Source organism: Aquarana catesbeiana, linkage group LG13 (genome assembly GCF_042186555.1).
Source record: "Aquarana catesbeiana isolate 2022-GZ linkage group LG13, ASM4218655v1, whole genome shotgun sequence".
Classification (NCBI taxonomy): domain Eukaryota; kingdom Metazoa; phylum Chordata; class Amphibia; order Anura; family Ranidae; genus Aquarana; species Aquarana catesbeiana.
Window position 1 is genome coordinate 44,880,246 of NC_133336.1, and position 17,069 is coordinate 44,897,314.

The 17,069-nt window shown below is 46.1% G+C and overlaps 1 protein-coding gene across 4 annotated transcripts in view; it reads left to right on the forward strand.

Moving 5' to 3' along the window:
- Positions 1–17,069, forward strand: part of LOC141117631 (cholesterol 24-hydroxylase-like) — a 75,647-nt gene that overhangs the window by 30,121 nt on the left and 28,457 nt on the right. For all 4 annotated transcript variants that reach the window (XR_012237188.1, XM_073610577.1, XM_073610578.1 and 1 more), the window contains 5 exons: positions 3,813–3,923; positions 5,032–5,188; positions 8,833–8,895; positions 11,117–11,189; positions 13,728–13,812. Coding sequence is in view for 3 of the 4 variants with exons in the window: in XM_073610577.1 (XP_073466678.1) it covers positions 3,813–3,923; positions 5,032–5,188; positions 8,833–8,895; positions 11,117–11,189; positions 13,728–13,812 (489 nt within the window). In the remaining variant the exon portion in view is untranslated. The remainder of the gene's footprint in view (positions 1–3,812; positions 3,924–5,031; positions 5,189–8,832; positions 8,896–11,116; positions 11,190–13,727; positions 13,813–17,069) is intronic.

A 17,069-nucleotide genomic window follows, 5' to 3' on the forward strand; every position in this document is an offset into this window, starting at 1 on the left:
GAATAAAGCTTTGAACCCATTCATTCATTGCGTGCTGGTGACGTTTTCTCTCTCTAATGCTGAAGGGTCACAACAGGAGCCCAGCATAGCTCAGTGGTAACTGAAGACCTCAAGTGTGTCCCTGAACGGACTTCTCTATAACATGATCAGGAGCCCAATCACAAACAGGGGCTGGGATCTGTCTGTGGCATTGGTCACTGTGCTGGGAGCATGCATTGATCACGCTCTCAGCACAGAAAACGCAGCCATGGACTCATGTGTGGCTTTAAGGCCCAACCCCCCCGCTACAGCACATATGCGTTACATGGTTGGCAAGAGGTTAAAAATGTAGGGACACACAAGAAACAAATCTCATCAAATACATGTTGATCTGCTAAAAATCCAGTGCGGTTCTAACATTTTGACTGAACTACATAGTCTTTTCTGCACTGAAAGCCCAACCAGCCATGTATGCTGGACTAGAGAACGGCGCCAGTGCCTTGCCCCCCTCTGTCCCTTTCCTCAGCTTAGAATTAAATCTTTGCCCGCCCAGATAGGTTTCTCTCACTGACCTAGCAGCCGGAACGCAGCACGAACAAAAAGTCTGTGCCACAGACTTTGGTGGGACAAACTCATACGATCCTCTGCCACAGGATGTAGTAGTTTTCAATGAACAGCAAACACAGTACCAGAACCTTTAAGCCAACCCGGCAGTACTTGTGCGGTAGGGTAATTTAGGATGCGTCCTCCAATTGAGTCACCAGGCCCTTCTCCAGACCAGCGGTCGCATGGTCCCGTCCAAGACGGGTCCTCCCCTGGATTCTTCTCAATTGTCCGGCTTCTTCCCTCAGGACAGACAGCACAGGAGCATCTCAGCAGTAGCAGGCCCCAGACAGGCTTCTGGGCTCACCTGCACGGCTGCAGCAGCGTAACCCTCCAAGCCGGAGGGCTACGAGATAGCACTCACTGACACATACCTCTAGGCCAAGAGGGCCACGAGGCGAAAAGCTCCCCGAAACATGGCGTCTGCCCCATAAATACGCTCTCCCAGAATGCAACTCGGAGGACCACCTCCGCCAAGTTATCTCCGGGACAGAAGAGCACTCATACACTTCAGCTTGTTGCTTTCCAACATTGACCCATGATGACAACGACACCCACAGGCGCAATGTGGAACTGCATGCAACACAGCCAAGCTGGAACCTGAACAATGTATAGCACAGATGATCCATTAAATTTACCTATAAGCAGTAGATTAGAAATCTACCAGCGCTACACCATAATTTATATGCCCAGCCATATGGGTGCTTTAAGACCTCATTGTTTACTGCCACAATGCTTCCATGTTGGTGTGTACATAAGACTCCTTTCACACTGGAGCGTATTGCAGGCGCTATAGCGCAATCCGCCCTTAAAGTGCTGTCACATTCACACTGGAGCGTTGCGCTAGCAGGATGGTAAAAAAGTCCTGCTAGCCGCATCTTTGAAGCGGAGAAGGAGAGGTGTGTTTACCGCTCCTTCACTGCTGCTGCCCATTGAAATCAATGGGACAGCGTGGCTATACTGCCCGCAATGCGCTGGGGGGGCCTCCATGTCCATTTTACTTGGGGCCCCCAAATTCCTTAAAACGGCCCTGCCTGCACTCACTATATAATGCACCCCTCAATCCTGCACTCTATATGTAATTCACCCCTCATTCCTGCACTCTATATGTAATGCACCCCTCAACCCTGCACTCTGTATGTAATGGACCCCCCAATCCTGCATTCTGTATCTAACGCACCCCTCAATCCTGCACTCTATAAGTAACGCACCCCTCAACCCTGCACTCTGTATGTAACGCACCCCTCAATCTTGCACTCTGTATGTAACGCACCCGTCAACCATGCACTCTGTACGTAGCTCACCTCTCAGCCCTGCATTCTGTACATAGCGTACCACTCAACCTTGCAATCCATACAAAGCACACTCATCAATCCTGCACTCTGTATGTAGCTCACCCCTCAACACTGCTCTACTGCAGGCGGCATGACTAGTCATATATTTCCGGGAGCCTGTCCCTAGGGATACTGCTCACATTAGACTCTGTGCCTACATGCACTCAGTTAACCTTCATAGTTGTGTTCTCTGCTCTGATCATTGCTAATAGCAAGTTCTAGGAGTTTTCTGTCTATTGGTGGGTCCCCTCACCTCCCCAGTCCATGGTGTGCAGGCAGTGAGGAGATGTGCTGTAAGTCCTAACAACCAATAAGTGGTAATGATGCACAGTAACCTCTAGCAACCAATGAGTGAGCAATAAGCATGTAACCTCTAGCAACCATTTGATTAGCAGTAATGATGTGCAGTACCTTCTAGTAACCAATCAGCAAGCAGAAATGATGTGCTGTAACCTAGCAACTAATCAGTGAGTCGTAATTTGTGCTGTAACCTCTAGCATTCAGTCAGTGAGCGGTAATGATATGCTGTAGCCTCTGGCAACCAATCGCAATCACTGCCTGATCTGCTACAGTAAACTGATTTTGAGTGGAGGGGAAGCTGGGTGGCCCCAAAAAAATGTTTGACCAGGGTCCAATTAATATTAAAGAGGATGGCCCTGCCCCCCCCCTCCACACACACCGCACTGTACTGAGAACAGGCTGCCTGTGCAGGCACAGCGATGTATCCGTATATCGCTGCTTGCTTACAGGTTTAGAGTGCACGGCACCCTCTCTGATTGTACACAGAGGGAGTCTGTCTGCAAGTCCCAGCCAATGATTAATGCCTGTGTCCAATCACAGCTCAGAGCCCTGTGATGACAATCAACACAGGGCGCTGTACAGGGATAAGAAACAAAGAGATCTTTAGTAAAAAGCAGCACACGTTACACACAATTACACATTGTTAGGCACACATTTAACCCCTTGATTGTCATAGATGTTAACCGCTTCCCAGCCGGAGTCATTAGTACAGTGACAGAGTATATTGTTATACCTGCAGAAGAATACATTTTGGCCTAAATTTATATAGAAATTACATTTTATTAATTTCTTTTATTGGATATGTATTACTGCAGAAAGTAAAAAATATTGTTTTTTTTTTTTGGTCTTTTTTCATTTATATTGCAAAAAATAAAAACCCAGTGGTGATCAAATACCACCAAAAAAAGCTCTATTTGTAAAAAAAAAAAAGAAAAATGATATGAATTTCTTTTGTGTACAGTGTTGCATGACCGCGTAATTACCGGTTAAAGTAAAGCAGTGCTAAATAGCAAAAAAATGGCCTGGTCATGAAAGCGGAGTTCCACTCAAAAGTGGAACTTCTGCAGATATGCTCACCCCCCCACCCCACCTTCGGTGTCACATTTGTCACCTTTCAGGGGGAAATGGGGACCTGTTTTTGACAGGTCCCCTTCCCCCCTTTCGGGAGACGGGCCGCGGCTGGAAGTTCGGCCCCCCTCCTTCTTCCCCTGCCACCGGGATAATTAGAAAGCGCAGTGCGCTTTGTGCTTGCAAAGTAGGGAACCAGCAATGAAGCCGAAAGGCTTCACCGCCTGGTTCTCTTACCAGGAATGGCGGCGGCAGCACCTGGGAGTCGATCCGAAGATCGGCTGGGGTGCCGACATCGCGGGCTCCCTGGACACGTAAGCACCTTAATATTAAAAGTCAGCAGCTGCAGTATTTGTAGCTGCTGACTTTTAATTTTTTTCACCCAGGCTGGATCTCCTTTTTAAGGAGGTAAAACCTTCCAGAGCTCAAGTGGTTAAAAAAGTCTGCTGTAAAGGATGAGAGGAAGGTTTGCGGATAAATGTGGCCAAAATCTAGACATACATTATAATTCATTGTTTTTTTTTCTAGGTAGCTTTTGGGATGGACCTGAATTCCATTGATGATGATCAGACTCCGTTTCCTCGAGCCATATCCCTGGCTATGAGAGGATTAGTGGAAATGAGAAACCCTTTTATTAGGGTAAGGACTGGATTGATTTTTCTATCTTGCAATGTGGGGCCCGGAATAGACTGATGTCCTTAGCTCATGCTACTATGATCATATTGCTGCTGTTCTCCTCTACAGGATGCTACAATATTCCATTTTCTAATGCCCCTAGGTTATGTTTTGTCCTTAGGAGTTGTGGGTGACAGCACTGGAGAGGCAGTGAGTATTGCACCTGGGGCTTAAAAAAATGTAGCGGAGTGCCAATTTACTTACCATGCTCAAATGTAGGTGCCGACCCCTTAGGCTCTGTTTCCACTAGTGCGACTTTTCATGCGACTTGGGACTGAAAAGTCGCATGACAAATTGTTTCCCATGATTTCCAATGAGTACCGTTCATATCTGTGCGACTTCAAGTCGCAGCGACTTCAAAGTAGTCCCTGCACTACTTTGGTCCCACTTTGATGCGACTTGAGGTCTATAGATACAGGCATTGCTTCAAATCGCGGTAAAAAGTCGCGGTAAAATCGCGGTAAAAAATCGCGGCAAAATCGCGCGACTTTGGGGACGCACTAGTGGAAACCTAGCCTTACCTCTTTTTTCCAACAACTCCCTGTGTTCTTAGACACACTCATAGAAGACACGTTTCTCTACTTCCCTCCCTCAGCAGCTCCGAAACACCACACCTGATGAGGCAGAGGTAGTTGGGTAATTGACCTTCAGCCAGGTGTGAGGCCTTTTACTGGCAGAACCGGCTTGTGGACAGCTGGGCCAGAGCCTAACAGTGCACAGCTAGCAGACAGAGTAATACAGTTTCAGCTGGATGGCGCTTTGTCCTTGAACCTTGGATCCCTCCAGCTGTTTGCCCATGTTAACAGAACTACCCTTGATTTTTACTGTAAGGGACATTGTTTATGGTGACAGTTGTGGGTAGTTGTGTTCTGAACTGTTTTACTTAAGTAGTCACTTCCAGGTGGACTCTCTCTTGCTACAGAGTCTTATAGACACTATGCATCCACATGTTATCCTGATTGAGTCCCAAAGACATTGCTGTAAAGAGTCCATGTTTGTGCAGCTTTCATGATCTGTCATGCATTTTGAAACAAATTATTTTATGTATATTTCTGTATATCTTTCTTGCTAGTTCTCCATGGAAAAGCAGAAGTTTATTAAAGATACTCAAGAGAGCCTCAAACTTCTCAGGAAAACTGGGAGAGAATGTATCAATAGACGCAGAAAGGCAATTGAAGATGGAGAAGACATTCCAGCGGATATATTAACACAGATCCTCAAAGGGGCAGGTAAGCCAAAAGAGCTCTCAGTTATCTCATTTTATACAAAAGAGGCTTCCCTCCTCATTCTTTTCTGTTGTCAGGAGATATAATGAAAAACATTTAGGAGGCATACCTGGAAAAAGGTAAGGCAGATTCTCTGATCTTAGAAGAGGTCCTCCTGGAAGAGGTTTTAGAAGAGTTCCACCTGCTCGTTCTTTACTGTTCCCAGGGGTTATAATGTAAAACATTTAGGGGCCATACCTAGGAAAAAGTTAATGCCGCGTACACACGGTCGGACTTTCCGGCATACTTGGTCCGGCGGACCTGACGGAAAGCCCGTTCGTCTGCATGCGCCTGTATGCTGGTCCGACGGACCAGATACGACGCAAGGGCAGAGTACTGCATCTCGCGCTCGCTGCAATAGGAAAAACAAATTTTCCTATTGCGGCGAGTGCGGGGCATCCCAGGCCCTTAGGTCTGGTATGGATTTTAAGGGGAACCCCCTACGCCGAAGAAACGGCGTGGGGCCCCCCTAAAATCCATACCAGACCCCGATCCGAGCACGCAGCCCGGCCGGTCAGGAAAGGGGGTGGGGATGAGCGAGCGCCCCCCCCCCTCCTGAACCGTACCAGGCCACATGCCCTCAACATGGGGGGGTGGGTGCTTTGGGGGAGGGGGGCGCCCTGCGGGCCCCCACCACCACAAAGCACCTTGTCCCCATGTTGATGAGGACAAGGGCCTCTTCCCGACAACCCTGGCCGTTGGTTGTCGGGGTCTGCGGGCGGGGGGCTTATCGGAATCCGGGAGCCCCCTATAATAAGAGGGCCCCCAGATCCCAGCCCCCCACCCTAGGTGAATGAGTATGGGGTACATGGTACCCCTACCCATTTACCTAGGGAAAAAGTGTCAATAATAAAACACTACACAGGTTTTTGTAGTAATTTATTAGACAGCTCCGGGGGGTCTTCTTCCGGCTTCGGGGGTCTTCTTCCGATTTCGGGGGTCCCTCCGGTTCCTCTTCTCCCGGCGTCCGGTTGGTTCTTCTCCGCTCCCTCTGGCCTCTTCTCCCGGTGTCGAGTTCTTCTGCCGGCTCCTCCGCCGTCTTTAGGGATGAGCCGAACACCCCCCTGTTCGGTTCGCACCAGAACATGCGAACAGGAAAAAAGTTCGTTCGAACATGCGAACACCGTTAAAGTCTATGGGACACGAACATGAATAATCAAAAGTGCTAATTTTAAAGGCTTATATGAAAGTTATTGTCATAAAAAGTGTTTGGGGACCTGGGTCCTGCCCCAGGGGACATGGATCAATGCAAAAAAAAGTTTTAAAAACGGCCGTTTTTTCAGGAGCAGTGATTTTAATAATGCTTAAAGTCAAACAATAAAAGTGTAATATCCCTTTAAATTTCGTACCTGGGGGGTGTCTATAGTATGCCTGTAAAGGGGCGCATGTTTCCTGTGTTTAGAACAGTCTGACAGCAAAATGACATTTTGAAGGAAAAAACTCATTTAAAACTACTCGCGGCTATTGCATTGCCGACAATACACATAGAAGTTCATTGATAAAAACGGCATGGGAATTCCCCAAAGGGGAACCCCGAACCAAAATTTAAAAAAAAAAATGACGTGGGAGTCCTCCTAAATTCCATACCAGGCCCTTCAGGTCTGGTATGGATATTAAGGGGAACCCCGGCCAAAATTTAAAAAAAAAATGACGTGGGGTTCCCCCTAAATTCCATACCAGACCCTTCAGGTCTGGTATGGATTTTAAGGGGAACCCCGCGCCAAAAAAAAAAAAAAAAACGGCGTGGGGTCCCCCCAAAAATCCATACCAGACCCTTATCCGAGCACGCAACCTGGCAGGCCGCAGGAAAAGAGGGGGGGACGAGAGTGCGGCCCCCCCTCCCTCCTGAACCGTACCAGGCCACATGCCCTCAACATTGGGAGGGTGCTTTGGGGTAGCCCCCCAAAACACCTTGTCCCCATGTTGATGAGGACAAGGGCCTCATCCCCACAACCCTGGCCGGTGGTTGTGGGGGTCTGCGGGCGGGGGGCTTATCGGAATCTGGAAGCCCCCTTTAACAAGGTGACCCCCAGATCCCGGCCCCCCCCCTGTGTGAAATGGTAAGGGGGTACATAAGTACCCCTACCATTTCACGAAGAAAGTGTCAAAAATGTTAAAAATGACAAGAGACAGTTTTTGACAATTCCTTTATTTAAATGCTTCTTCTTTCTTCTATCTTCCTTCATCTTCTGGTTCTTCTGGTTCTTCTGGCTCTTCTGGTTCTTCCTCCGGCGTTCTCGTCCAGCATCTCCTCCGCGGCGTCTTCTGTCTTCTTCTCCTCGGGCCGCTCCGCACCCATGGCATGGGGGGGAGGCTCCCGCTCTTCTCTTCTTCTTTTCTTCTCTTCTTCTCTTCTTCTTTTCTTCTTTTCTTCTCCGGGCCGCTCCGCAATCCATGCTGGCATGGATAGCAATCCATGCTGGACAGAGCCCCCCGGAGCTGTCTAAAAAATTACTTCAAAAACCTGTGCAGTGTGTTTTATTATTGACACTTTTTCCCTAGGTGAATGGGTAGGGGTACCATGTACCCCATACTCATTCACCTAGGGTGGGGGGCCGGGATCTGGGGGCCCTCTTATTATAGGGGGCTCCCGGATTCCGATAAGCCCCTCGCCCGCAGACCCCGACAACCAACAGCCAGGGTTGTCGGGTAGAGGCCCTTGTCCTCATCAACATGGGGACAAGGTGCTTTGGGGGTGGGGGGGCCCGCAGGGCGCCCCCCTCCCCCAAAGCACCCACCCCCCCATGTTGAGGGCATGTGGCCTGGTACGGTTCAGGAGGGGGGGGGGCGCTCGCTCGTCCCCACCCCCTTTCCTGACCGGCCGGGCTGCGTGCTCGGATCGGGGTCTGGTATGGATTTTAGGGGAGGCCCCACGCCGTTTTTTCGGCGTAGGGGGTTCCCCTTAAAATCCATACCAGACCTAAGGGCCTGGGATGCCCCAAGACGGGGCTCGCAAAGTGTCAATCTCGCCGATAAAAGTGGCGAGATTGACTTCCGTTTCTAGTCCCGTCGTACCCAAGTCACGTTCAAAATGAACGGACTTGTCCGTGTGTGGGCAAGTCCGTTCATTCTGAAAGTCCGCCATAACTCCGGCGAAAGTCCATCGGAAAGACGGGCAGACCTAGCCTGCCGGAAAGTCCGGTCGTGTGTAGGCAAGTCCGTCCGTTCAGAAAGTCCGGCGGTAGTCCGCCGGACAGTCACTGCGGGAAGAACGTCGGACCAAGTATGCCAGAAAGTCCGACCGTGTGTACGCGGCATAAGGCCAATTCTCTGATTTTGGAAGAGGTTCCCCCCTGGAAGAGGTTTGGAAAGAAGTCTGCCTGCTCATTCTTTACTGTTCCCATTCCCAGGGTTATGATGTAAAACACTTAGGGGCCATACCTAGGAAAAAAGTAAGGCAGGTATTCCAATCTTGGAAAAGGTTCTCCTGTAAGAGGTTTTGAAAGAGGTCTCCCTTATATTCCCCCACTGTTGTCTGGGGTTATAATGTAATACAATTAGGGAAAAAAGTATGGAAATTGCTCCAGTCTTCTTGCTTATTAAATATCTATGGATAAGCATTTTCGTTTTTTCAAGAAAGACTAATTTACTTTTCCCTCTCTTCACAGCCCAGGAGGATGAATGTGATGTGGAAAATTTAATAGATAATTTTGTTACTTTCTTCATTGCGGGTTTGTAATCTAATCCATAAATGTACAATGACTTTATTGAACAGGTAGAATTGCATGTAGAATAATGCCGTGTACACACAATCGGACTTTCCAACAATAAAATCGTGGATTTTTTCCGACAGATGTTGGCTCAAACTTGTCTTGCATACACACGGTCACACAAATGTTGTTGGAAATTCCGAACGTCAAGAACGTGATCATGTACAACACATACGACGAGCCGAGAAAAATGAAGTTCAATAGCCAGTGCGGCTCCTCTGCTTGATTCCAAGCATGCGTGGAATTTTGTGCGTCGGCTTTTGTATACACGCTCGGAATTTCCGACATCAATGTGAAGTTGGCGGAAAATTTGAGAACCTGCTCTCAAACATTTGTGTGTGGAAATGTTCGATGGAGCCTACACACGGTCGGACTTTCAGACAACTAGCTCACATCGAACATTTCCCGTCGGAAATTCCGACCATGTGTACGCGGCATAAGAGTCATCAGCTTTTTTAGCTGTTCTACAAAAGTATATATTCACCCTGTAAAGAAAATATTAAAAGCCAGCAGCTACAAATACTGTTTTAAAAAACACACACTTACCTGTCCCAGGATCCAGCAATGTCCTTACCCGACCCGGCTCTTTGCCGGTCTTCGGGGCCAGGCGTCAATATCCTAACTGTCGGCAGCTGACTGTGACTCCTTGTGGCTTCACAGCCAGCTGTCCAATGTACATGCGTGAGCCACGCCTCGTGAATGGTCCCAAGAGACTGTGGGGGGGGGCAAACTTCTGCTTAGATTACCGCAGCATTCCGACTCAAAATCAGGTACCTGCCCCCCCCCCAAAAAAAATACATTCCAATTATGGGAGAGGATGGGGGGAGGAAGAGGGAAAGCGTAACTTCCTATTTTGGGTTGAGTTCCGCTTTATTATAGAACTGATACAATGTAATCAGCTGAAAAGCAAGTCAGAAAATTTACACTGAAATTGTTCAGAGCAAAGGTGTATAATGAAGCAGTAAACTCAGAAAATATATGCAAATATTATACGATTGTATATAATATAGTTTAATGCCTAACTACATGTGCTTTTCTTAGAACTTACCTTACTTTACTATACTGAGAATGTAGGAGGACTCCATCCTTAACCTCTCCTGAATATACTAGTTGCCTGGCTGTCATGCTGATCCAGTATCATAAGTACTTTCTGACTCACTGATCTGATGCAAGTATGCGGATCAGGAGCTCTGACTTAATAAGACACTCATTAGGCCTATACAGAGCAGAATGACAATGCCTCCTGATTGCAACCCCATCCCCAAGCAACATATATTGCCCCAGGACATCGCCATTTGTGTCACTTGGGGAAGGGAATCAGTGATGTCATCTACCCAGCTACATTTTGACACCATATGACACCATATACCCAGGATAGATTTCTACAGCAGGGAGGCCCTGTCATTCTGCCCTGAATGGGTAGGTGGGCATGTTTTACAGACGCTGAAGCAATGCAAATAAGGATAAATGTGTGGCAATATCCTCAAACAACCAATATGATTTCATCTTTCACCTTTTTTGGAATTGCTGTCATTAGCAAGCTTCAGTTTTGCCACTGTTTCTAGTTCTCTGTTTTTGTATATTAGCTGTAACGATTGCTAGCTCTTGTGCTTGCTTGAAAAGGCTCTTTTTTTTTTTTTTTTTTTGTAAATTTCTTTTTATTGAAAAATTTTGAAGTACATACATACACTGAGAATCTGCCAACGTAGCACATTCCCAGTACAACATCTGGCCACGCAGGGCCTATACAAACTTCCCCCTACTCTACTCCCCCCCCTCCCCCCACCCTCCTTGTCACAGCTCACAGATTATATTGTATATCATAAACCTTATGCAGCAAGTCTTCTTTCTTTGCTTACAAAACCATGTATTTAGTGATCATAGAATGAGAGTTATAGTATTAATAATCTATATTATCCTTCATACTAGTAACAGTCTGTCCCTCATCATACTGTGCATTGTCTTACACTCTCAGATTGTTCGCATTACATTTTATTTGATCTTACTGGTTTCTATATCAACCATTTTTAACCCACTGTGGTAGCTGACTCATACCACACTTTCCATACTTTATCAAATGTATTAATACATCCTCTTGCTTCATACGTATATTTATAGTGGGGTAACATTGAATTTACCAGATTTTGAAAAGGCTCTTTAAACAGATTTGTGTCCTTTTCAGGGCAAGAAACAACTGCCAACCAGTTATCATTTACAGTGATAGAACTGGCACGGAACCCGGACATTCTTAAAAAGTGAGACACATAATATGATAAAAATGAAGATACCACTTTACTGATGTATTATCCATTAAGAAATCAAATCATTCCTTGGACAAAGGAGAATAATTCCAAAAAAAGGCCAAGGAAAAATCCAAGGAAAATTCCAATCTCTACTTACCGACCAGCCTGCGACCAACCAAACTGACCTGTCTAACAGTATGCGTTAAAAACAGGGGTTTAGTCTGCACAGATTTGCAAATACCGTATTTATCGGCGTATAACACGCACTTTTTTCCCCTTAAAATCAGGGGAAAGTCCTGGGTGCGTGTTATACGCCGATCCCCGCTAATTGTGAGCTATCGGCAGCGATCGCCGCCGACATTCACATAGCGAGTAGTTTTAAATATGGCGCCGCGGAGTTCGGAGGGACTCGGCGGTGCTGAACGAGCGCCGCCGAAATCACAGAGCCGAGATACACATAGTCGGGTGTATTTGGCTCTTTCCGGCGCTGCTCACAGTCACGCCCAGTCCCGCCATTGGACCTGTGTCCATCATAGGGCGGGACTGTGAGCGGCGCCGGAAAGAGCCGAATACACTCGACTATGTGTATCTCGGCGGCGTTCGTTCAGTTCCGCCGGCGCCGAGTCCCTCCGAACTCCGCGTGCCATATTTAAAACTACTAGCATGTGTATGTCGGCAGCGGCGGCGGCAGGCATGGACACTGGGGACAAGGCTGCACTGGGGACAAGGCTGCACTGAGGCAAGGCTGCACTGAGGCAAGGCTGCACTGGGGACAAGGCTGCACTGGGGATAAGGCTGCACTGAGGCAAGGCTGCACTGGGGACAAGGCTGCACTGGGGACAAGGCTGCACTGGGGACAAGGCTGCACTGACAAGACTGCACTGGGGCAAAGCTGCACTGACAAGGCTGCACTGACACTGAAAAGGCTGCAATGACACTAACGAGGCTGCAGATGAACACTGATGTGGCTGCATTGATGGGCATTTTAATGTAAGTTTCTTTTCCTTAAACTTCCCTCCTAAAAGTTTTTTTCCTTAAAATTCTCTCCTAAACTTGGGGTGCGTGTTATACGCCGGCGCGTGTTATACACCGATAAATACGGTACATGCATAAACTACAGTCCCCGTCAAGGCACCCTGTTACCTGTAGTATCTACCTTTTAAGTTTTAAGAGGCTCCACAGTAGATATATATTGGTCAGGTAAAGCACTGACACCTTTGCGGTCATAGTGCTAAGTGCTGGGTGTCCAGTGTGCCCCTGCATCTTTAACCGCTTGCCGACCAGCCGCCGTCATTATACTGCCACAGGTCGGCAAGATCCCGCGAGCCGTCGTAACTATACGTCGGCTCCTTTAAGCGGGATAGTTGCACTGCCGGGGTGCCGATGATCGTGGACGACGGTCGCGATGACCACCGGCCACGAGCGATGGCGGGCACGAGATGCAGAACAGGGATGTGTGTGTTTGTAAACACACAAATCCCTGTTCTGTGAGTAGAGACAGATCGTGAGTTCCTAATAGCTAGGAACCACGATCCGTCATTTCCTCTATGTCAGTCCCCTCCCCCTACAGTTAGAACACACAGTCAGGGAACACAGTTAACCCCTTGATTGCCCCTAGTGTTAAACCCTTCCCTGCCAGTGACATTTATACAGTAATCAATGCATTTTTATAGCACTGATCGCTGTATAATTGTCAATCGTCCCAAAAATGTGTCAAAAGTGTCCGATGTGCCTGCCATAATGTCATAGTCACGATAAAAATCGCAGATTGCCGCCATTACTAGTAAAAAAAAATAATAATAATAAAAATGCTATAAATCTATCCCCTATTTTGTAGACGCTATAACTTTTGCGCAAACCAATCAATATACGCTTATTGCGATTTTTATTACCAAAAATATGTAGAAGAATACATATCGGCCTAAACTGAGAAAAAAATTAGCTTTTTTTTAAAAAAATTGGGGATATTTATTATAGCAAAAAGTACAAAATATTGTGTTTTTTCAAAATCGTCACTTTTTTTTTGTTTATAGCGCAAAAAATAAAAAGCGCAGAGATGATCAAATACCACCAAAAGATAGCTCTATTTGTTGGGAAACATTTTATTTGGGTACAGCGTTGCACGACCACGCAATTGTCAGTTAAAGCGACACAGTGCCGTATCTCAAAAAATGGCCTTGTCATTGAGCGCCCAAATCTGTTATAGACAGGTCAGTTTGGTTGGTCGCAGGCTGGTTGGTAAGTAGAGATTGGAATTTTTCTTGGCCTTTTTTTTTTTATATATGTTGCCCTCCAATGCTCCTTGCTTGGGGGGGGGGGGCAGTGGCTAATGTTTTGTGCAAAATAGAAAAATGCATATATATATGTTTGTCCCTGATTGAATTGGATCAAACTATACACAGTATATTTATTATTGAACCAATAAAATATTTTATGAATAAATCCTCGAGAACATTATAAAATTCATGTAGACAAGTGAAAAGTGTAAAACTCACAATACATTGGTTAAATATTATACAGATTAAACAACAAACTCGGTTTACCTTTCAGGGCTCAGGATGAAGTGGATGAAGTTATTGGTTGCAAAAGAGACCTCGAGTACGAAGATCTTGGAAAACTCCAATATTTGTCTCAGGTAGCTGCAAAAACTGCCCGTTTTACAGGTTGCTCTATATTTAAAAGCCCCTTTGATCACCAAAGCTCATTCACTTATGAATGGACACAGGAGCGATTGGTACCGTTTACTCACTGTGTCCATTTAAAAAAGGATAATAGGAAAATATGTAATTTACCGCCCCCTTCCCTCACTCTCCATCCTGAAAGGATCCCCTGCAGCAGCTGGCGGGAGAGGGGAAGAGGGAAGCCAGCAGCAGGGGAGAGGGACCAGGGGAGCACACTGGGGCCTGGGGGCAGAAGGAAACAATTAACCTGGATAAGAGGGGATGCAGGAGCGGCATATAGAGGAACCAATGCTTCCATTTTCCTCCTGCAGCTGCTGAATACTGGTGGGAGGGAGAGGAGGAGAAGCTGGATTTCAGCTGCTACAGGAGTAAAATGAAGGACATTGGTTCCTCTATATGCTGCCCCCACCACCCCTCCTATCCAGGTGTAGAACTAAATATGACAAGGAAGCCGCATGGGCCCTCTGAAGTATGGGGCTGGGTTGCAACCGCGATCCCTATAGTTATGCCTCTGATACGTATATACAGTATCTCACAAAAGTGAGTACACCCCTTACATTTTTGTAAATATATTATATGTACATGTGACAACACTGAAGAAATGACACTTTGCTACAATGTAAAGTAGTGAGTGTACAGCTTGTATAACAGTGTAAATTTGTTGCCCCCTCAAAATAACTCAACACACATTAATGTCTAAACCGCTGGAAAAAAAAGTGAGTACACCCCTAAGTGAAAATGTCCAAGTTGGGCCCAATTAGCCATTTTCCCTGCCCAGAGTCATGTGACCCATTAGTGTTACAAGGTCTCAGGTGTGAATGGGGAGCAGGTGTGTTAAATTTGGTGTTTTCGTTCTCACTCTCTCATACTGGTCGCTGGAAGTTCAACATGGCACCTTATGGCAAAGAAACTCTGAGGATTTGAAAAAAGAATTGTTGCTCTACATAAAGATTGAAATTCTATTCAAGTAAATATTCTTAACTCAAAAAAAGTCTCTTCTATTGCTCTGTCTCCTCCAAACTCCTTTTTTTTGCTGATGTGATCTGACTTCCTGGGGGAGGGTGGCAATGTTCATTCTCCATAGTCCCACTGTATATAGGACTATAGCTACCCTCTCTCCTTTGAATCCGAGATGGACTATAGGATGTGTAGTGTACATAGAGCAGTGCTCATGACCTCAACTAACATGCACCGCTCCATCCAAACACATGTAAGTGAGGGGAAAAAGGAGAGGCTCTGGAGCTCACAGAGGACATTTCAAAGAGGTAGAGAAATTTCATAAAGAAATAGATTTCAGGGCTAATAAGTAGTGGATGTATTGTGCTGGAAGAGTTCTCCATAGTGCATTGTCACCAAGCTGAGAACAAGCTGTCACCAATATCTCCAGGTCTCATGGCTAATGATTGGGAGCTGGGAGAACCGACTCTCAATTATGTGGACACCATGATCAGTCAGTAAAATCTACTCCTGTTCCCCCTCTGAATGGAGAAAAAGATATGTTGCAAATTTTGCATATACACTCTATTACCAAAAGTATTGCGACACCTGCCTTTACACACACATGAACTTTAATGGCACCCTAGTCTTAGTAAGTAGGGTTCAATATTGAGTTGGCCCACCGTTTGCAGCTATAACAGCTTCAACTCTTCTGGGAAGGCTGTCCACAAGGTTTAGGAGTGTGTCTATGGGAATGTTTGACCATTTTTCCAGAAGAATTTGTAAGGTCAAGTACTGATTTTGGACGAGAAGCCCTGGCTATTAGTCTCCGGTGTTCTATCGGGTTGAGGTCAGGCCAGTCAAGTTCCTCCACCCCAAACTCGCTCATCCATGTCTTTATGGACCTTGCTTTGTGCACTGGTGCACAGTCATGTTGGAAAAGGAAGGGACCATCCCCAAACTGTTCCCACAAAGTTGGGAGCATGAAATTGTCCAAAATGTCTTGGTATGCCGACACCTTAAGGCTCGGTTCACACATGGGCGGCACGACTTGCAGGTCGCCTCAGCGAGGCGACCTGCAAACGACTGCAGGGCGACTTGCGAGACGACTTCTGCATAGAAGTCTATGCAAGTCGCCCCAAGTCGCCCCCAAAGTAATACAGGAACCTTTTTCTAAGTCGGAGCGACTTGCGTCGCTCCAATTAGAACGGTTCCATAGCACAGAACGGGAGGCGACTTGTCAGGCGACTAGGTCGCCTGACAAGTCGCCCCAGTGTGAACCGAGCCTTAGAGTTCCCTTCACTGGAACTAAGGGGCCAAGCCCAACCCCTAAAACACAACCCCACACCATAATCCCCCCTCCACCAAATGATTTGGATCAGTGCACAAAGCAAAATCCATAAAGACATGGATGAGCGAGTTTGGAGTGGAGGAACTTGACTGGCCTGCACAAACCATAGAACACCTTTGGGATAAATTAGAGCGGAGACTGCAAGTCAGGCCTTCTCATCCACATCAGCGCCTGACCTCACAAATGCACTTCTGGAAGAATGGTCAAACATTCCCATAGACACACTCCTAAACCTTGTGGACGGCCTTCCCAGAAGAGTTGAAGCTGTTATAGCTGCAAAGGGTGGGCCAACTCAATATTGAATCCTATAGACTAAGACTGGGACGCCATTAAAGTGTCTAAAGGCAGGCGTCCCAATACTTTTGGTAATATAGTGTACATTGCATATTTTTCTTCTAGTCGGAGAAAAATAAATAAATAAATAGATCAATACAAGATAAAATAGATCAGGCTTGATCTGGGTTATTGTCAGGGTTGAAGGTCAGGGTGAAGGTTGGATCCAAATGTCAGGGGTCAAATGTCACTTTTTTTTTAGAACTAAAGAAAAACATTATTTAATTTAGTGCCAGTGTGTATAAATAAATAAAAGAAAAAGCAAAATGCACGCTATTGTTTCTGGGCTCTACTATGGATGCAAACAACAATTAATATACACATATCTGGTATTACCACAAACATAAGCAATAGGAGAATTTTTTTGTTTTTTAGTAACAACAAGAAATATACAGTTGAATTTAAAAAAATGTTTTTTTTACTATTTTAGTCCAGTTTTCATTTGATAAAAAAAAAAACAACAAAAAAAAAAACAGGCGGTATTCATTACCATTTACCACCATTTGAAAGGACAATTAGTCCTGAAAAAAACAAGGTATAATCCAGCTGGATTTCCTAGGTAATTGCAATGATATTACAAACTTCCGATTT